General features: G+C 34.3%; 1 protein-coding gene across 1 annotated transcript in view; it reads left to right on the top strand.

Moving 5' to 3' along the window:
* The window catches only part of Kif14 (kinesin family member 14), a 63,305-nt gene that overhangs the window by 5,745 nt on the left and 35,246 nt on the right, over nt 1-22,314 (top strand). The window contains exons 4-18 of the mRNA XM_004625318.2: nt 899-997; nt 1,931-1,983; nt 2,774-2,804; nt 3,312-3,419; nt 4,361-4,477; nt 5,419-5,534; nt 6,440-6,612; nt 8,238-8,385; nt 8,636-8,699; nt 11,371-11,555; nt 13,800-13,902; nt 14,674-14,834; nt 16,533-16,680; nt 17,146-17,298; nt 20,433-20,559. Coding sequence (XP_004625375.1) covers nt 899-997; nt 1,931-1,983; nt 2,774-2,804; nt 3,312-3,419; nt 4,361-4,477; nt 5,419-5,534; nt 6,440-6,612; nt 8,238-8,385; nt 8,636-8,699; nt 11,371-11,555; nt 13,800-13,902; nt 14,674-14,834; nt 16,533-16,680; nt 17,146-17,298; nt 20,433-20,559 — 1,786 coding nt within the window. The remainder of the gene's footprint in view (nt 1-898; nt 998-1,930; nt 1,984-2,773; nt 2,805-3,311; nt 3,420-4,360; nt 4,478-5,418; nt 5,535-6,439; nt 6,613-8,237; nt 8,386-8,635; nt 8,700-11,370; nt 11,556-13,799; nt 13,903-14,673; nt 14,835-16,532; nt 16,681-17,145; nt 17,299-20,432; nt 20,560-22,314) is intronic.

Genomic DNA, 22,314 nt, shown 5'->3' with positions numbered 1-22,314 from the left:
ATTTTTGGACTTTGATTTCCATGTCCCTACTGACAAATGATGTTGAGAATTGTTAAGTACTTGTTTATTGCTTTATATTAAGTAGTTACAACCTGTTCCCTCTTTTTCCTAAGCTCTGGCAACTACTAATCTGCTGTATGTCTCTATGAATTTACTTATTTTAGATATTTTAAATATTGAAATTGTGCAAGATGTTACTTTTAATGCCTGACTTCTTTCACATAGCATAATGTCTTAGAGATTCTCCCATGTTGTATTATGTGATGATTGTTTCTTTCCTTTTTATAGCTGATTAATATCTATCTTTTATAGCTAATTAATATCTATAAGTATGGCTATGCTAGTATGGTTTATTTTTACTTTTTTGTGAATACTGCAACTATAAACATTGGTGTATGCATCCTTGTTTGAACACCTATTCTCATTTTTTTAGAAGCATAAAAATAGAGACAGATGGTAAATATATATCATTTGTTTTGTGAGGAGTTGCCAAATATTTTCCACAGTGGTGACACCATTTTGCATTTCTACCTGCAGTGGGTGAATGTTCTGATTTGTCCATGTCCACATTAATGCTAATGTTTTCCTGATTTATTTTTGGATCACAGCTATCCCATGGTAGTGAGTACAAAGTGAGTTTTCCTTGTGGATTTTGATTTCTGTGTCCCTTCTGACAAATGATGTTGAGAATTGTTAAGTCCTTGTTTATTGCTTTATATTTTCTTTGAGAAATGTCTATTCAAGACCTTTGCTTATTTTTAAAAGATGTCTTTTTTTTTGCTGTTGAATATAAGTTCTTTATATATTCCAGATATTAGATCCCTACCAGATGCATGATTTGTAATACAAGCAAAGAATTTTAAAAATAAATTGAATTCTGTATTTCTATCCCTTCTAGGTCAGCTATCATTTTGAAATGAGCTTCTTTGAAGTATATAATGAAAAAATTCATGACCTTCTGGTTTGTAAAGGTGAAAATGGTCAGAGAAAGCAACCAGTAAGATTAAAGCAATTTATCATTTTTGTGTTCAATTTCTCTTTGTATAAATATGTATAATTATGTGAGTTCTTTGGATGGTTAACTTTTAACAGCTTTTTACTAAAATACTTTTACTTAATTGCAAAGGCTTGGAATATTTTACTACATTGTTATTTAGAAAATAAGCTGACATTCTCATTGGTGAAAATTAAATTGGTTAAGATTTAATCTCTATTTTAATCAGGTATACTGCATGCAGAAATTAAAGGTAAAACAATTGTTTTGACTTAGTTGGATTACCTAAGTCAAATACAAAATCTCAAGTGTGTAAGCCAAAAATCAGTAAAAGTTTTCAAAGTTTTTTTGTATCATAAATATTTTAATAGATTGTTTAGCAAAATTGTCTTTTATAAATAATCTATCCAATTGATTTAAGACTTTGAAAAAATTGCTGTTATATTTTTTAATTCCACCAAGGACCTTGCAGCAGAAGAAATGAAAATCTGAAATTACCACCTTTCCCCAATACAATGCAGCTTACCATTGACAATGTCAGAGACTTACAAAATGATATTTTCTTGTATGACTTCTATTTGTTTTAGAATTTCTGGTCACAAAGTTTAAAATGTAAATAAAATTTTTTTAAAAAATGAATGAAATTTAGTAAATATTTTAGAGAGATTTACATGCATGTAAATAATAGCTACCATAGTACTCAACAAGAATAAAAACAGTTACTAAGACATTGAATGTGTAGTATATTGTTATATGTTATACAAGTATAAACAGTTTTTGATGGTGAAGCTGTTTCTTACAGATTTGTTTTTGTGAGAATCTTTGTATTTATTTCTGGACAAAACAAAGATAAATCTTAAACTCAAAATAGAGAAAAAAATGATTATTATGAAATATTTTTCATGCTCCAACTCTGGTAATATTTGTTTCTCCTAGCTGAGAGTGAGAGAGCATCCTGTTTCTGGACCGTTCGTTGAAGCTCTGTCAATGTAAGTGGTTGGCTCAGGAAGAGCAAGGAGGAAATAAATCACCAGAGTGACTGTTGCTTTTTCGTAACCCTCATTGCACTCTGAGGCCTGGACAGCTATCTAGTTTTCTGTCCTTAAAGTTATGCAATTAAATTTTTTTCTTCATATAGTATTTCTTATTTTTATATTTGCTTATATCCTTTGTATCATTTGTAAAGTGCCCTATATCCGTTTATCTTCTCATTAAGTTAAAACGTCCCCCTCAAATCTTCTTTTTTTGTCTATTACTTTAATTTGGAAAGGGAAGAAAGTGTGTTAAGAATTTTACATATGCCAAGAGTCATTTACATTTTCAACATTTTAAATACTTAAAAAAAGTGATTCGGTATAAGTTCAATTCTAGTTAATAAATCAGGTATTCTTTTGGAAACTTATAAATACTCTCATTCACACATACTCATGATTCCTATGAATTTGTGTGGGTGTGTGTGTATATGTTAAATCTCTTTTTTTGGTGTCCTTTTAGATTTAAATGTTATATTAAGTTGGTAAGGTGCTTTATTAGTAAAAGTCATACTTTTTGGTAAAATTAAAGCATTGTTTTATTTCCTGCTCTTTAAGAAAGAGGAAAATGATCCAGGTGCAGTGGTGCATGCAATAAAAGATTCTGGAAGAGTCACTATAATATTTGTGAATTGGTCCCTTGTGAACTCTAGACAATAATTATATAATTAGAAGTTTATTGTATTATGTTATCAAGATTATAATAATCAGTAAAATTGATTTTGTTTTTTTACTTCTTAAAAAACAGGAATGTTGTTAGTTCTTACTCCGATATTCAGGTAAGATTGATTGTATCTTTTTTTTTTTTTTGCGGTACTGGGGATTGAACTCAGGACCCTGCGCTTGCCAGGCAAGCGCTTATTCTACTGAGCTATCTCCCCAGCCCTGTATCTTCTTTTTAATTGATAGGAAGAGTGTACTGATAAATGTTTATAAGAATATTATCACTTAATTCATGCTGTTTGCATGAATATAAGATTAATCTTGTTAATTTATTGTGTACTGGTTTTTTAAAAGTTTTAATTAAAAGAATTGATGTTCTCAGTTAAAAATACTATCATGTCAGGTTAGAGTTGGAGAATAGCTTTTTAAGGATAGTATTTTCTGATTCAGGTTTCTGTGCAAGAAAAGGCAAAGCTAATGCAAATTATAAAAAAGATATAATAAACACATTAATGTCGTCTTATAAACTAATTCTAAATGTGTTACAAATGTGTGTAAGAAGCAAATGCACTTTCCACTAAATTAGTCTGCCTACCTGACCTACCTCCTTTTTTTTTAATTAGAGTTGGCTAGAGCTGGGAAATAAACAGAGAGCAACTGCTGCGACTGGTATGAATGATAAAAGCTCCCGTTCTCACTCAGTTTTTACTCTGGTGATGACCCAGACCAAGGTATTTTTTGGGTTGTTTTGGTTATTTTTATAAGTAAGATAGTAAATTTGTTTTGTTTTTCTTATTTTCTTTAAAAGTAAAAGTATAAAAAGTATAGTTGTGTAACTATATAAACAAATGGATTTTAGAAAATAAACACAGTATCTTTGAAGAACTTTTGGCATATAACAATATATTATTTGCCATTGTTTGAATCAATGATTATTGTATTATTTATATGAATTTATCAGTTGATGGTAATATATTATCAATAGTATATGGTAATTATAGAATCTTTGGGGAAACATCTGGAAATAAAGGGTTTTTAATAATTTAACCTTTGCATTATTCAAACCCCTACAAACATTTCTGTTTTTGTAATCTTTCAATTGCTTTACAATCATACTCAAATTCACAAAATCTCTTAACATTTTTATGCCATGAAAACTATTTCAAAGATAATTTTTAAAAGCTATACAGTATTTCATTAGCTATTATACTTCAAGTTTTTCCTCTACTGTTGATCATTGATGTTAAACATTATGTTGAGAATAACAACATCTTTGTGTAGGCTTTATATTTATTGTTTACTGAATATCTCTTTAAAGTCATTTTTAAAATTCTGGCATAATCCAACCTTTGCTCAGTGTATTTACTTCAGTAGACTCTGTACTTATGCACTATAAAGTATTACAGATGCAAGAAGGGATTTTGGGATTTTTTGTTTTATTTTTTTGGACAGGTTCTTACTATATAGTGCAGGCTGGCTTTGAACTCACGTCAGTCCTCCTGGCTCAGCCTCCCAAGCAATGGGATTACAGTTGTGTGTCATCATGCCTGGTGGCAAGAAATGGTTTTAAAAATAAATTATTTATAATCTTGTCTAAGTTTGTCTTTTAAAGATTGATATTCATAGCAAGTTACAGAAGAACTTAAATTATTTTAATATCATTTTGCTGTAGACAGAAATTGTGGAAGGAGAAGAACATGATCACAGAATAACAAGCCGCATAAATCTGGTAGATCTGGCAGGCAGTGAGCGCTGTTCTGCAGCCCACACTAATGGAGATCGACTAAAGGTAAAAGAAACACAATTTTCATTCTATTTCAAAAAAAAAAGAGGTTTTGTTGTATGGCTCAGGTGAGTACTGAACTCCTGGACTTAAGTGATCTGCGTCAGTGTCCTAAGTAGCTGGGACTATAGGTTCATGGCCACTACCAGCTCTACTCTTCTCATTTTGATGAAATTCCAAGAAATACTACTTTTATTTTTGAGTTTTAAAATAATCTTTATTTTTTATAAGTTAATATGCACATTATAGGTAATAAAAACACAAGAAACAAGGAACAAAGTCATTGACAGTCATAAGCAGCTTAGCTGGATGTGTTCTTCTAGGTCCCATCCTGTACATACATGACTTACCATTTTATATGACTGAATTTATACAATGTGTGTCATGCTTTCACATATATCACTAATATTCAACTCAAAGTCTCAGAGCTTCAATAATATTTTTGATAACCAAGAACACACTACACAAACACAATCTGTTAGAAAAAATTGTAATCCTGCTTCTTTTGGGAACACAAATTTCACTGAAGATAAAAAATGGCAGTAGGCCTTTAGATATAAGTGCTGTCAAAGTTACAGTTAAAATGCTGCATAAAGAGACCTAGAGCAACAGAGTACATGCATAGTACAAGCCCTGTGTCTGAGAGTGACCAGATCTGTACAATTAAGGCATAGCAAGAAGGCATGTTCCCACAGAGTTAATAATGTATTTCTACAATACAGCTAGATGACACACTTTGATTCCTCTCACCAAAGCGTAAATCTGACCACTTTGCACACACTTCGCCTTGGGGCACTATTTTTATGAGAATACAGACTGAATATGCTTGACCAAAACCAGAAAGTTTATGGAGGAAAATATTTACTGAATAATTGTATTAGGGGAATAATATATCTTGTGAAATTTGTTGCTCAAAAGTTAATTTTTTTTTTAAATTTTATATACAGGAAGGTGTGAGCATTAACAAGTCCTTGCTAACTTTGGGAAAGGTTATATCTGCACTTTCTGAGCAAGCAAACCGAAAGAGGGTTTTTATTCCTTACCGTGAATCTGTTCTTACATGGCAAGTATCTTTTGAATTGTAAAAAACTATATAAAATATGATGAATACTGTGAGGACAGAATGAGAAACTGACGTTCTATAACTTTGGGATAGACAAAAATGCGTAGTAGTGTGAATTTCAGAGCCAAACTGTCTGGGTTTGAATATCAGCTTTAGAAGCTCTGTGACTAGGAAAAAAAAAAAATCACTTAATGGTTTAGCCTGTTTCCTTACTTGTAAAATAATGATTATTGTTAATACTATCTTTTATAATTATAGAGAATTAAATTATTGATGTAAAAGTTTTTAATCAATATATGTACTATACGAGTATAAAACAACTAGTCTTACTAGTGTCTAACATGTTTCATATTATCAAACGTTACTATATCAATTATTATATTTGCATCTAACATGTTTCATATTATCAAACATTACTGTGTGTATGGTCAAAGTGAATAATTGCTTTTTGTTTGCAGCATACTGGTTAACATATAACCTCTTGGTAATTGTTATAATTAGTAATTATATTTTGTATTTCTAATGTATTATAGTGAGCCCTTCTTGGTCCTTGTCAAGGTCCAGGAAGTTTATCTTTGTAATTCCATGGAAAAGTTATTGGAATTCTAGCAAGTTAATTCCAGTCTACCACTTCCAGTGCAACCCATGGTGCAAATAAAGACACTAAGGTGTATTTGTAATTGTGGACTCAGGGCCACAATTAGATATACAGCAAGATGATACTAAAAAAAAAAAAAAAAAAAAAAAAAAAAAAAGCTATAAATACCAAAAAAGTTTTAAATGATATTTGAATGAAGAGACTTAACATTGTGTTATATACCTTATTAGGTTGTTTTTTGCTTTTGCAATAACTATTACTAGGTTGTTGTAGAAGCAAAGTCTAATTAGGAATTTTTTCCTTGAAGGTTGTTAAAAGAAAGCCTAGGTGGAAATTCAAAAACTGCAATGATTGCTACAATCAGTCCTGCTGCCAGCAACATAGAAGAAACATTAAGCACACTTAGGTATGCTAACCAAGCTCGTTTGATAGTCAACATTGCCAGAGTAAATGAGGATATGAATGCCAAGTTAATTAGAGGTGAGTATGTTTCTCAGAATTTTAAAAACCTATTTTGCTACAGTTCAGACACACATATTAATTTTAGTCTTAAAACAGGAAATTTTAAGAAAATCCAGAGATTTTTCACATACCTATTTATAATCCCACTCTTAAAATAAGCAAATTTTTAGCAAAGCAAACTTTTTTCGTCTATGTCTATTTATAATAGATTTTAGCCATAAAGCATACAATGATGGAAAACGATAGGTAGGACAGTGAGAATAAGAATAATTACTAAGGGGGGCCACCAGCCAAATAGCTTAGCGGACTAAAGCGCCTGCGTAGGTGCAGGCACTAGGGTTCAATCCGCACTGTGCTATGCAGGCCCTGCCCCTAGGGCGTGCTGAGATGGTGACTGAAACTGAGTGTGGTGGTGCATGCCTGTAATCCCAGCACTTGGGAGGCTGAAGACAGGAGGATCAGGATGAGTCTGATCTGTGTAGTGAGATCCTGTAGTCACTGTACTAATATACATAAAAAAAAAATCCTTAGGAAAAATCAATCAGAAAAGGACCATAGAAAATAACGTTGATAAAGGGTTCATAACAAGCATTAAAAACATTTACAATCCTAAGTGTGTGCAGCAACATTAACAGTGAAGCTAGTTGTTGTTTTTTCCTCCTTTTTTAGTAGCTAGGATTACAGGGTGTCACAGCATGCCCAGAAATCCTTGGCTCTTTAGCAGCAGAAGGCAGTAAATACCTCAGAGACATGACACAGAGAAGAGTCAGTTGAATTTGTTTTCCTAACCTCAGTTCACTCTTTTCCTTTTGAATCCTATCTGTTTTACAAATGGGACTATTTTCCTTAAAAATTCCAGCTTGAGCAATGTTAGGTCTTTCTCATTTTTTTTCTTTGTGTATGAGGGGTTGAACCCAGAGCATTCTCATTGAGCTATATCCCCACTCCTTTTGTATTTTTTATTTTGAGGCAATCTCACTGAGTCACTAAGCTGACCAGGCTGAGCTTGAGCAGGGATCCTCCTGTGTTGGCTCAGCAGAATGCAGGGGTGGCAGGAGTAGGCCACCAAGCCCTACTTATTCCATGTGTCATTAAGGGTAGGGTTTGTCTAGGACAATTCCAGTTTATGACCATGGTTCCAGTATTGTATAATTAGTAATGCTCTCTTTATCTCAAAATTTTCCCACTTTGGAGAGTATATTATATGTTCATCCTATTATGCAGGGGATTCATTAATGTGGGAGCACTTTTATTTTTTTAAATGTATTTGGTGCAGGGTCTCACCACGCAGCTCCAACTTGTAGTGATCCTCCTGTTTTCAGTCTCCCCAATGCTGGGATTACAGGTGTGTGCCGTCACACCCCGACTGGGGGTGGGGGGGCGGGGCCAGCATGGCATGTGGTGCTGGGGATCAAACCCCAGTCCTTGTGTTTAGTCCACTGAGCTATTCTTGCTGGCTCAGTGTAGGAGCACTTTTGACTGGGAGAGATTTATAAATTATATAGTAAAGCAAATTTGAGTTCTCAAAGAATTTTATTTAGTAATATTAACAACTTCAAGTGAAATAAAAGATTAGATGATTTAAGCCTGTTATGGAAATTATATATCTAATGTTGTTAATCATGCATCTTATAAATCTTTAGAACTGAAAGCAGAAATTGAAAAGCTAAAAGCTGCTCAAAGAAACAATCCCAACATTGACCCTGAACGATATAGGCTGTGTCGGCAAGAAATCACATCCTTACGAATGAAACTGCATCAGCAAGAGAGAGACATGGCAGAAATGCAAAGGTGAACAGTCAATCCTTAAATGCTAAATGTGTTGCTGTAGAATTAGAGGACTAGGAGGGACTGTAAGAGGATGCTGAGTCATTTTTCTCTCTACTTTCTATATGAATAGAACAGCCTCCTTTGAGACTGTCATATTTTAAATTTATTAGGTAGTTTCCTAAACTTTATTGGTCATCTCCAGCCACCAAAGATGTATATGTATGTATATATATATATATATATGTTTTAACTATTCTTTGTCTTTCGAAAGAGTATGGAAAGAAAAGTTTGAGCAAGCTGAAAAAAGGAAACATCAAGAAACAAAGGAATTACAGGTATCTTTTTAACTTTATACATTGATTTGGAAATAAATATGCAAATATGTAAATTTTGCAAATATTTATTGCATACTAACTGTACAAAACAATACTATCAGAAGGGGTTATAAAGAATTGTTAAGATCAAGGTTGTGATTGTTTAGAGTCTATAAGCTAGTTAGAAATAAAATATAAACAAACTGTCTTGATTTATTTACTTTGTTTCCATAAATATTTATTAAATATCTGTTGTACCAGACACAAGGAAGAGAGGCCAAGATGAATATCTAAGTTCTAACTCTCAGATCATAGTAATTAGAAGACTAAAATGTCATGTGATTTGATTACATGGCACTATGACTTTTTATTTTGTAAAAAAGTGATCAGACACTGGCAATTTCATATGGTTTGTTCTAATGCAGTGAAACACATGTAAAAGAATAGAGAGGTGGGAATAAATAACTTAGAATTGAAAAGAATAGTTATCAAAGAGGACTTCAAAAAGAAAGAAATGACTCAGCAAAGTTTTATACGATGGAGAGGAGCAATTTGCTAGGTCAACAAAACCAAAATCCTAAGTAAAGGACTACCATGCTTAAAAGCATAGAGGTACACAAAGGTACACAGCTTGGATGCCCAAAGAATTAAGTTTCATGTAGTTGGACATCAAGGCTTGTACAGAGTTGACGCTGGAAGAAGATGTAGGAACTTAAATGTAGGGGATGCAGAAAGACTTTTGTGTTTAAGAGGACTGACATGAGCAGACTGTTTTCAAAAGATTCTTCTGGCAATATTGTGAAAGATGGAGCTGAGGAAGCAAAAACTGTTGAGGACAGGGAAATGATTAGGAAGTTGTTGGTGTGGTTATATGCAAGAGAGCCTGAGACCTTGGAATAAAGCAACAGTCATAGGAATGGGTAGTGGAGAAGTTAGATTAAAAAAAGAGAAAGGAGGTAAAATTGATCAGGTAAGGAGCTGTCTTCAGATGAGGGCATTGAGAAAAAAAAGTCAAGAATGACTACCCGGTTTTGAAAATGTGAGTGCTGCACTGTGAAATTATGGGGTCTTTGTATTGCTGGCAAAAGAAGCCAGATGACTGTGGGTTTTGTGATGGCAGGAATGAAGTAGAGAGCCATGCAATGGAACTGTAGTATTTGGGAATAAAAATTTTGAGAAGTTGGGAAGAGGGACTATTAAGATTGAAGGCAAATTAGGGCCAGCCAAATAGCTCAGTGGATTAAAGCACCTGCAAGCAGGAGCAGGGGTCCAGAATTTGATTCCCCGGGCCTGCTCTGCCGGCCTCGTCCCCAGGGTGCACTGAGTCGGCAATTGAGACTGGGTGTTGTGGCACACGCCTATAATCCCAGCTCTTGGGAGGCTGTAAACAGGTGGATCACTACGTTTGATCTAGTAGTGAGACCCTGAGCACCCTGTAGACCCTTCTTTAAAATACAAAAACAAAAACCAGATTGAAGGGAAGTTTTGGGAGTCTTATTGAGCTTTACGTTTTGTGCTGCTGGGATTGAGCCGTCTGACTGACCTACAGTCCCCAGCTGTTTTCATTTTATATTTTGAGACAAGGTCTTGCCAAGTTGCTCAGACTGGGCTTGAACTTGTGATCCTCAGACCTCAGCTTTCCATAGGGCTGGGATTATAGGTATGTGCCACCAGGCTCAGCTTGTTTGTTTTTGTTTAAAGGATGGAAACTACTTGAATATTTTGCATAGGAATTAGAATTTTTATGGAATAAAATTGTAAAGGATATTGAGGAATATAAATCAAGAACCAAGGTAGTGACAGAAACATATTTCAAGTGATTGGTAGAGTAGTAGAGGAGTTCTATTTCAGAGAAAGGAGAAAAAACTTAGGAATGGCTAGTCTTTTTTTTTTTTAAACCACAAACTCTAAGAAAAGGTAGGATTTGAGGTGGACTTTGAAGTTTGATAAGATTTCGCTAAGTAGGGATAAAGAAGATATTCTAGGAAGGGAAAATTTTATGAGAGTAAATGTGGGAAAGTTTAATGTGTCCTCAGAAGAGTGTGTGAATTAGTTTTGTGATAAGCTCTTTATTTAAGAATTCATCAGGGTATACAATTGGAAACATATATTATTAGTTTGTTAAAGACTTGATTGGCAAGCCAAATAATTTAAGTTTTATAGGAGTGGGAGACCATTGAAAGTGCTTGGTCAGGGATTTGACATGTTCAGAGCACTCTTTTAAGAGGATTAATCTGTGGTATCTAAAATGGATTAAAAATAGAAGAAATCGTTGACAGAGTGACATAGGAAGCTGCTATAGCAGTAGTTCTGGTGAGAGTTACTAAGGGCCAGAATTAAGGTAACGACAGGGAAAAAGAATTGTTCCTTCAACTGGTCGATAAGAATAGATGCAGTGTGTTGATGATGGGTTGGTACATGAGGTGTATTGAAGCTGATGAATGTCAAAGAGAGATCAGCAGAATTCTAAGAGTAAGAGAATGATGGTAATTGTTTATTTGATGCTGGGGATTGAATCCAAGTTCTCATGCCTGTCAAGCACACACTGCCACTGAACTATAGCCCTCTTACCAAGAATTCTTTCATTTATTGAAACATCACAGGAGATCATTCTAATATCTAGTATGTACTGTTTTAAGTGAATAATTTCATGTTGTAGCTCAGATTTTTTTTTTTTTCTGATCTCTACCAGAAAGCAGGAATTACATTTCAAATGGACAACCACTTGCCAAACCTTGTTAATCTGAATGAGGATCCACAACTATCTGAGATGCTGCTATATATGATAAAAGAAGGAACAACTACAGTTGGAAAGTATAAACCAAACTCAAACCATGACATTCAGTTATCTGGGGTGCTGATTGCTGATGATCACTGGTATGTTAATCTTCTAAAAGTAGAGGTGCCTATTCATTTTCATTAGGCTTCCATATATTTTTAAAATTAAAATTTATTGGTACATTTGAGCTATACATAATGATCATATTCATCATAGGGCGCTTATACCTGAATATATATATGATATATCTTGATTCCTTTTCTCCCCAATCTCCTTCCCTTCGTCTAGCCCCTCTTCCCCTCCATATTTACAAAAGCTTTGTTTCAATTTTATCCTTTTATTGTTTTTTTTCCCTTTTCCCATTTTTCCTTTCCCCTATCCCCTCCCTCATTACTCTTCCCTGTTGAAAATTTTTTCCTATTTCACAAAATCTGTTGTACATTTTGGTTCTTATTTACACTTTCAGTTTCTCACACAATTGAGAGAGTGTGATAGTTACATGTGTGTCCAATTTATTTTACTTGAGAGTGTGGTTTCAAGGTGTATCTATTTACCTAAAAATGGCTCAGTTTATCCTTTTTTAGGGCTGATAACACTGCAACATATAAAAAGGCCACAATCTTTTTTATCCACTACTTGGTTGATGGGAATTTGGGTTGTTTCCAAGGTTTAGCTATTATAAATTTTTTCTGTAAACATGGGTACACATATATCACTGCAGTATGATGTTTTTATTTCTTCCAGGAAGATACCTAGAAGAGGCATAGCTGGGTTGAATGGGACCTCTAGTCCTAGTTTTTTGAGGAATCTCCCCTCATTGCACCTGTCTACACACCCTCCACCAGTGGAGAAGGATTCCTTTTTCCCTGTAGCCCCTCTGGCATTTGGTATTGGTTGATTTCTTGATACCCATTCTTTCAGGAGTGAAATGGAATGTCAGCATTGTTTTAATTTGTATCTCTCAAATGAAGTGATGTTGAATATTTTTTTTCCATATATTTATTCACCATTTGTATTTCTTCATCTGAGAAATGTGTACTTATCTCAGATGCCCATTTTTGGATTGAGTCCTTAAGTTTGGTGGATCTGATTCTTTTCAATTCTTTATGAAGTCCAGATGTTAACCCTTTGTCTGAGGGACAACTAACTAAAATTTTTCCCCACTCTTCATGAGAGCTGATTTCATATCTATTTTTGTGGATGACATATATCTGACTAGGGCTCAATGAATAAAAGATTTCAGTACTCGTTAATGTCTATATCAACATTAAGATAAGTGCTGCATACTAGAATTCACACTGGCTTAGCTCTAATGAAGAACTTCAAGGACGCTACCAGGAAAACTGAGCTTGGAAGGATGATAGAGATAAGGACAAGGACATCCTGTGTTGAGGGAATGACACAAAGAAAGGAGGGAAGCCTGGGTTAGGGCAAGTTCAGGGTATTGCTGTGGTTGATTGGTGTGAGGTGGAGTTCTTATGGGGAAACAGTGGCAGATGGGGAAGAGTAGTGGTTGAAACCATACTATGTGGGGTCCATAATGCTGCCAGGCCATGGAATTTTGAAGATAGAGTAAATAAAAGTAGGAGAGGAAAGGGATGAGAACAAGTAAACATTATATGATCATTTTCCTGGGTAAGATCCTGCACTGGTGAGAAGGAGGTACTGCTTAAGTGTCGACTATTTTCCAGCTATTGTTTTCTCTATATGTGTTAATTGAACTATTTTTCTCTAAATACATATTTTGAAACCTAATCAGTAGCACAAGGTCTTTGGTTAAGACTCAGCTTTTGCTGCAGTTTTCCCTTTCTATTTAGGTCAAAGATAAACAGGATTTTGGAATCTCTCTCTTATTCTCTCAGTAAAAAGACCATGTGGAACATGCGGCATGTATGGCTGATTTTCCAGTGTCATCTTATAGTTAGGGTTCATTTAATTAGATTAGTTAGAGGATGCTTTTATCTCTATTCCTGGGGCTCATTTATAAAACTAGGAACTTAGAAAAATGAAAACACTTTAGGCTGTTGCACTCATAACCAACTATTATCTATATTTTAATGTTTTTTTCCTTGAGTTTTTTTTCTGTGTGTTTTTCCATTTTGGGGTAAAGTTTTTGATTTGCATTTAGAATAGTCAAAATACATAGAATGGAAATTCCTCCCACAACCATTGGATGGAATTGCTAGTGAGGCCGTGTTTTCTTCATCTAACTTCAATATCCTGTTGAGGAAAATAAAGCAATTTTAGGTTGTTGCTGCAAATTGTTCTGAACATCAAAAGAATATTGGCTTTCTCTTTTAGAGCATCCTGTGTTTGTAACAATGTGCTTCTTATTTTAACAGTACTGTCAGAAATTTTGGAGGGACAGTGAGTATTATCCCAGTTGCTGAAGCAAAGACATATGTGAATGGGAAACACATTATGGAGCCCACGGTGTTACATCATGTAAGTGGATGGTGTCACAATGTAAGAAACTCATTTTGGGCAAGTCATTCAGTTTCTTTTAGTCTTGTAAGATAAAGGAGTTGATCTGGATTACAAACTTACCATTTCAAAAATTCTAGTTCCTATTAATTCATTATTTGCTATTTCTTTGTACAAAGACAAAAGTTGTATTACTGTGAAGCAATCACTACCGTGCTGTCCATTGGCAGCACCTTATGTGGCTTTGCAGTTGGGCCAGACAGGCTTGAAACCCTGCGTCTGCCATTTACTACGTGATATTTGGCAACGAGGTGATCAAATAATATCACCCATTCAGGACACTTTAGAGCATTATTAAATACATCAGGAGAACATGCATAAACTACTATGTTGATTGGAGGCAAACCAAAACATATGATTGTTCTCTATGTAGTGAAGGTAGGGGCAGTGAGGATTAAATAAAATAATTTGTAATTTTTAAAACATTGCCTGAAATTAGTAAGCTCTCAGTGAAGGTCTCATGTTATTAAAGTCTGTGCTTTTCAGTTTCCCCTTTCCTAAAATTGGGATAATTTGTATCTGATTGAGTTGTGAGATATAATGAGATTTTATATATATATATATATTATTTGTTACAGTGATTAACCTATAAAAGGTAATGGTAGTTGCTCTGATTTTTATGCTTTTATTAGTAATATGGCTTTATTTTGAATTATTTAATACATGGGTTTTTTTCATATAATTTTTTGGTTCAGACTCACTTCAAGTAGTGAATTTTTTTGTGTGCTTTAGGGTGATCGGGTGATTCTTGGTGGAGATCATTATTTTAGATTTAATCACCCAGTTGAAGTCCAAAAGGGAAAAAGACCATCTAGTAAAGATACTTTTGTAAGCGAGGGTCCTAAAGACTTCGAATTTGCCAAAAATGAGTTACTCGTGGCACAGAAATCACAGTAAGTATTGCCATTGATACGAAGTAGTAAGTGTATGAGGGAAGCCTTTGGAGCTTATTAATCATGTTGCCCGAGGCTCCAGTAGTTACTTTAGTTTCCAGTGGTGTGTTTTTTTTCCTTGTGGTACATTCGTTGATTCAATACACATTTATGAACAGTTAATATGTGTCTCACTGTACCAATTGCTGGGGATGCAAAGAATAATAGTAATTGAAACTTAGCCCCTACTCTGGAGGAAATTGATCATGCCATAGAACTGACAGAGTCCTCTACTGGGTGATGTGGAAGCTTCTTCTGTGACATCTGATCCCCTCCAGGGGTCAGTGAAAGTTTATAGGGGATGAGAAGATGTCCCTGTAGCAGAGTCCAGTGCAGCATTGGAACTCACCCTGGGAAGGAGTGAATATTTGTTTTTCTTCTTTTTGCCTCAGTTTTAGTTCATGCTATATTGTAGGATCTCTGGCCTATCCTTATAAGCTGAATGGTAGATATACAAAATAAAATACTAAAGAGTGTAGACTTTGGACTGGGGATATAGCTCAATGGCATAAGTGCCTATCTGGCAAGCTCAAGGCTATGAGTTTGATCCCTGGTACTAGAAAAAAAAATTTTTTTTAAAAAAGAGAGTAAGCTTTATCTTAAAAGAAGGAGAACGTTTAAGGAATTTTAAGCAGATATGACACATTTGTGATTTTGACACATTTTAGAGGGATCATGGTGCCAGTCTGGAGGAGGGATTAAAAGTAGAACAAATGTATGCAAGCAATAAATGCAATGAAGAAACTAGTGAAGGACGGTAAATTGTAGTTAGATGGAGAGAAATATAAAGGAGACTAAAAATTGGTAAGACTTGCTGAGTAAAGAGGCCTAGAGAAAGGAATGAAGAAGGGTACTGATGTTGGATCATCTTTTAAAAAGCCTGAAAATGTACCATTTTATGCAATTCAGTGACATTTAATACATTCATATTTTTGTGCTACCATGTGTACTTTTCTTCATCCCAAACTGAACTTACACTCAGTAAGCAATAGTGCATCATCTTCCTCTCTCCCACCCTCCAGTAAACTCCAGCATCTATCTTGTAACATTCTTAACTGTTTCTTAAAATTGGAAATGGAAATTTCTATTCAGTGCAGTGCTAAAGCAATTTTTATTGGGAAGGATTACACTTTTTTGATATCTGCAATTGTAAATGCTCTTTTTCCTATATATTGGGAAAGTGATAAAGCTGATTGTCAAATTATTACAAAAGTTGAATATATGCCACAAGCTCTTGTATACTGTATTTTTAAAGTCACTTCAGGATTTTCTTTTCTGTGTCCCAAACATAACAGTTATTGATATATAAAGTATAATTTCTCTAACCATTATGATTTGACTATAAATATCCTTATTTTGCATTTACTGTGTTTTAACTATGTTTATGTAACTTATTTTCTTAAGCATTAGAAAAATGTATTCATTTAGATGTTAGACATCTATAAGAGTAACTTGGAAATAAGTTAAGTTTTCATTCCGTTATATTTTTTGTGAAGCAATTGTAGAACCAATGACAATTTTAAGAACACTATTGCTAGAATGTCAGAAATTAGAATGTAAAGCTGTGTTCAGTAGAAAGCATTTTAGTAGGATAGAAGCTCTTTGGGCATATAAGGAATTATTCACAATGTAACCTGTCAATATCTTGCTTCTTTGTAGACTTGAGGCAGAAATAAAAGAGGCACAGTTGAAGGCAAAAGAAGAAATGATGCAAGGAATCCAAATTGCAAAAGAAATGGCTCAGCAAGAGCTTTCTTCTCAAAAAGCTGCATATGAAAGCAAAATACAAGCGCTAGAAGCAGAACTGGTATGTACAGAGTTGGTCTCTTACCTCTGGATAGTGCAGCCCAAATGATGTGCTGACTTAATGTCAGTTGTGACCTCATAGGGAAGTGAAGGACTGCCAGAGATTTAGGCAGTGAGGGCTACAGTGAATGTTGGCCTGCCTTAGTTTTATTTCAAGAAGCAAGTTTGCAGTAGAAATGGCTGGGGAAAAGGGCAGAAAATAGAGAGGCTCCTTTGTTTTACTGGCATTAATTCCCAGGAATTCATTTTGGAAAAGTGTACTCTAAAATAAAGTTTGACTAGTAACCTTTTTTTTTTTTTATTTAGATGAGTAGCCTGAATCCGGTGGAGAAGGTGTAGAGCAGTTTTTCTATTAGTAATTTCTTGTGCATTAACTTAAGAAAGAGATTTATATTTGGGGGAGGGTAATACTTTTGAAAAATTATTCTGCATTTTTGCCTCACCTTTGTGTTAATATTCTCTAAAGAGAGAAGAATCTCAAAGGAAGAAATTGCAGGAAATAAATAATCAAAAGGCTAATCATAAAATTGAGGAACTGGAAAAGACAAAGCTACATCTTGAACAGGAAGTGTATGTCAACAAAAAGCGATTAGAAATGGAGACTTTGGCTACAAAGCAGGTAATTTCATTTTATAGCTTGTTTCTTGCATGCTGACAAAAAGGTGATTTTTTTTTTTTTTAAGCCTTGTGGTATCTTGTTAGAAGTGAGCCAAGTCCAGATCTCTAAATGTGAACGGTTCTTGCCCAAAGCTTTATGTCCTGATCCTGCTCACAGAACTACTCATCAGCACAGGATATTTAGGAAGAAACAGAACCCTTATTTCCACATGGTTCTGCTTTTCTTGTTTGTATGTCTACTATTGTCCTGTCTTCTGTCATGCCAAATAACATAAATAAATGAAATGGCATCAGGGTACAATTTGTAGTAGTGGAAAAGGCACAGCTTGTTTTGAGCCATATCCTGGTGTCAGAATGAACCATTGTCTGCCCATGAAAGAATGGCAGGCATGTAGGCTTTTTTCCAGGAGACCTCACTGTGCAGCATTCAATACCCCAGTTTTATGAGCTCAAGTACCTACTTCTGTCATGTCATTGAGGACTAAGGTGGCCTTCCAGGGCTGATTCACATTAATCAAGTTCACAAGATTGAAGGTACATCCTGAATATTAGTTACCTGACCACATTCTTTATGTTAGTAGTTCTCAAAGTGTGGTCCCTGACTAGCAACAGCAGCACCATCAGAACAGTTAGGAATGCGGGTTGTCAGATCATTCCAGAGCCACCGAATCAGAAAGCCTAGGGTGGAGCCCAGAGTCTGCGTCAGCAAGCCCTGCAGATGCTGATGAGGGTTTAAGCGTGAGGCCACTATTTTAATCCCTCTTTGTTGCTTTCTTTGGGTTTTACTTTCAAATGACAATTTCATTCCTCTTTTTTTCTAAGTTTCTGGCTTGAGATGAGAATAAGGGTAGAAGAAAGAAATCCTCCTAGTAATCCCAAAGTACTGATGCTATAATTGAGTGATAGCACTACTAGTCTACTCTATGACATACACCACCTCAGAGTTTTAAGAGAAAAGTGAGCTGTTTAAATCTTGAAAAATGGTATTACTAGGGTATTATAATGCTTATTTGTTATATAAATACCATGCACTAACCGATTGTGCCACTGGAGCTTCTGTATTTGTGTAACTTATTTAGTAAATAATTGTTCTTTAGTGTGCCTGTTTTGAGCAATACTTTTCTTATTTTTCCCTAAAAGATCTTTATTTCATATTAATGGGAAGAAGAGTTATTTTAAAAATATTTTAAGGTTTTTTATAAGTGCATGTTTGTAGTATATAATGTTTACACTCCTTGTGTGAAGTTTGTACATAACGCTTCCAATTCCTTTTCTCACCTTCTTTTCCCTACCTCACTCTGTGCTCCCTCCGTCTCTTGATCACCTTCCTATCTGAGAAAGATCTATCTTCCTACTTCCTAGTATATGTTATTTTTCTCTTCATTTATGTTTTGGATTTTTCTTTTTCTGGTTTTTTTTTTTTTTTTTTTGGCATGGGAGTTGAAATCAGGACCTTGCGCTTACCAGGCAGGTGCTTATGCAACTAATTATATCACCAACCCCTATTTTATGTTTTTCACATGACAGAAACCACATGATAATTAAGCTTGTGTATTTGATTTGTTTCAATAACCATAGTGGACTGAAGGTATGTCCGTTTTCCTACAAATGACTCCAGTTTTTCTTTATGGTAGATTAATATTCCATTGTGTACAAATACCATATCTTCTTTATTCATTCATCTGCTGATGGAACATATAGGCAGCTTCCAAGATTTACTTATGAATTTTTCTACTATGAACATGGGTATTCATGTATCTCTGCACTATAATGCTTGTAACTCTTTAACTAAAATAACTATTAAGAAAAATACCTGGGTCAAATGAAATTTTTAGTTTCAGTTTTTCAAGAGTATCTTTGTTGATTTTCATAGTGGTTGTACTAGTTTACATTCCCACTAGCAGTGTAAAAGGGTTCCCTCTTAGCCACATCCTCACCAACATTTGTTATTTGATTTCTTGATTATGACCACTCTTTCTGGAGTTAAGTGAAATCTCACTGTTTAATTAATATTTTCATAATGGCTAGCAAAATTGAGCATTCTTTATATGCTTATTGGCCATTTACACTTCGGTGAACTGCCTATTTGTTTCACTTGTCCATTGCTTTGATGTGGTCTTTGTTGGGGGGAGCGGTCTAAGTTTTTTGAGTTCTTTATATAATCTAGATAGTAGTCCTCTATCTGAAGAATAGCTGGCAAAAATTCTTTTCCCATCCCTTAGGTTGTCTTTTCACTCTGTTGGTTGTTTCTTTTGCTGTACGGGAGCCTTTTAATTTGATAGAGTCCCATTTTTTGATTCTCTGTGTTATTTCTTGTGCAAGCAAGGTTCCGTGCCAAAAGTTGTGTCTGTGCCTTTGACATCAAGAGTTTTGCCTACTTTATCTTCCACTAGGTTAAGTGTTTCTGTTTTAACATCTAGATTTTTGATCAATTTTTATTTTCTTTTAGTACATGGTGAGAGATAGGAGTCTAGAGTCAATCTTCTGAGTGTGGGTAGTCGATTTTCCCAACAACATTTGTTAAAAAGATGAACTTCAATTCACTATATGTTTTTTAACCCCTTGCCAAAGATCAAGTTGTTGAATGGGCTTGGTGTTATGTCTGCATCCCCTGTTGTGTTGCATTGATCCTCTTGTCTGTTTTTGTGTGGTGCCATGCTGTTTTTGTCACTTTAGCTTTGTAGTATAAATTCAAATCTGGGATTGTGAGATTGCTTGCTTTGCCGTTTTTACCCAGGATTACTTTTGGTATTCTGAGTCTTGAAGAAACAGACTATCCCCTCAAAAATTCCTCCTGATGTTACTGTTGGTAAAGTCATATTATTAAGACATTTTAAAAATCATTTAATAGGCCTTTTATGTTTAATAAAACATGTTAGTGGTTTATACATAATAAAAATGCTGTAAAATGAGGCCAAATAATAATGTATCACCATCATCACTGTAGTTTTTTAAAAAATGATTTTATTGTATGAAATTAGGGTATGCAAAATGATATGGGATACATACATAGAAATAGTAAAATGCTTACTATAGTGATATCAATGAGCATGGCTATTATCTGAATTTGATTTTTCAATTTCTCTCTCTGCATCCTTGTGTATGTATGTGTCTATATGAATAAATACCAATTAGGCTTTAGAAGACCACAGCATCCGTCATGCAAAAATTCTGGAAGCTTTAGAAACTGAAAAGCAAAAAATTGCAAAAGAAGTACAAACTCTACAGCAGAATCGGGATAACAGGGAGAGAACTTTTACGGGTGAGTATATGCTTAACAGACATTTTCTAAAGTTAGGTATGTTCTTATATATAATTACTACAATGCTGATTAGTTGCCATTATATATTTTAAATGGTTTTAGATGTTGCTGATATTTATGTAAATAAGTTTTTATGAATGGTTGTTTTTAGAATGTTTAGTTTTCAGGAGATTCAGTTATATTAGTACTGTACTATAGAGTGAGTGTTCATGGCCCTCCAAATTCATGCTGAAATTCTAGCCCCTCATGTGGTATTAGTAGGTAGGGCCTTTTGTAGGTAAGATGGCAGAGTCTTCACAGATGGAATTAGTGCCTTTATAATTAAATTAGTGCTTGTTGTCTTCATGATTTAGTTCCTTACTGATTAATGATGTTGTACACCTTATTCAGTGGTGAGTCTTCTTTTGAGAAATATTGAGTGCCCTTCCCCATTTTTAATTAGGATTTTCTTGCTGTTGAGTTCCTTACACATATGTTAGATATATATTTTTTATCATATATATTATTTGCAAAAATGTTCTTCCATTTTGTAAGCTGTTTGCTCCACTGATTGTTTCCTTTGACATACAGAAACCTTTTAGTGTGATGTGGTCCCCTTTGTTTAATTTTGCTTGTGATGGTTGTGCTGATGTGGTCATATCCAAAATGATTTTTGCTCAAACTATTCTTAAGAAACTTTTGCTTCTGATTTCTTCCAATAATTTTAAATTTTAGATCTTATGTTTAAATCTATTTTGAAAGTCTTTTTTAAAAAATGTGGTGTAATATAAGGGTCTGATTTAATTCTGCATGTGATTATTTAGGTTTCTAACGCCGTTTATTGAAGCAAATGTGCTTTCCTTATTGTGTGATGTGTTCAGGTGATCATAAGTGCACGGATTTATTTCTGGGCTTTTTGTTCTGTTCTATTTAGTTTAGTTATTGTATATGTCTGTCTTTGTACCAGTACCATGCTGTTGTAATTATCATAACTTTGTAGTATATGCTGAAATCAGGCAATAGTATGATTCCTCTGGTTCTTTTTGTTGAAGACTGCTCTAGCTCTTCCAAATCTTTGGTGATTCTATATGAATTTAGAGACTGCCTGTTCTATTTCCGTAAAAAATGAAATTTGATAGCAATTACACTGAATCTGTAGATTGTTTAGCATAATATAGACATATTAACAATATTCTTCCAGTCCTTGGACACATGTTTTCAGATTCTTTCATAGGTGTTTTTAGTTTTCTGTGTATGAAGCTTTATTTTTTTTTAGATGACAATTGCTTGTTTATTGATTCTAAGAAAATGAATTTAAAAACTTAACGATTTGCCTAAAGTTGCACAGCATACCAAGTCCTTCTGAGCCGTCTCATTTACTTCTCCCTACTTTGATCAGCTGGAGCAAATTGGCCCTGCGTTTTAGGGTGGTTCATTCTTGCAAGAGGGCATCATGTGCATTGCAGAATCTTTACAGTTTACAGAACTAGGCTTCTACTTCCTGAATGGTACGATTAGACATTTATCCTCTTGTGACAATGAAAAATGTCTTCAGATATTACTGTCACTTAGGAGCAAAATCACCCTTTTTGGAGAACATACCTGCTTTTTTTTTTTTTTTTTTTCCATAATTTTATTGAGAAACAAATAGCAATGAGACAGTTTCAAATCAAATTGGTAGGACAGTTTCAATAATTAATACATTGCATACATTCTTCCTAGTGGTTATTTGCTGTACAAGATGCAGACATGATATCATATTTACAAACACTATTA

This window comes from Octodon degus, unplaced genomic scaffold, assembly GCF_000260255.1.
Source record: "Octodon degus isolate 3935 unplaced genomic scaffold, OctDeg1.0 scaffold00009, whole genome shotgun sequence".
Lineage (NCBI taxonomy): Eukaryota > Metazoa > Chordata > Mammalia > Rodentia > Octodontidae > Octodon > Octodon degus.
This window is presented reverse-complemented; position numbering and strand designations above follow the sequence as displayed.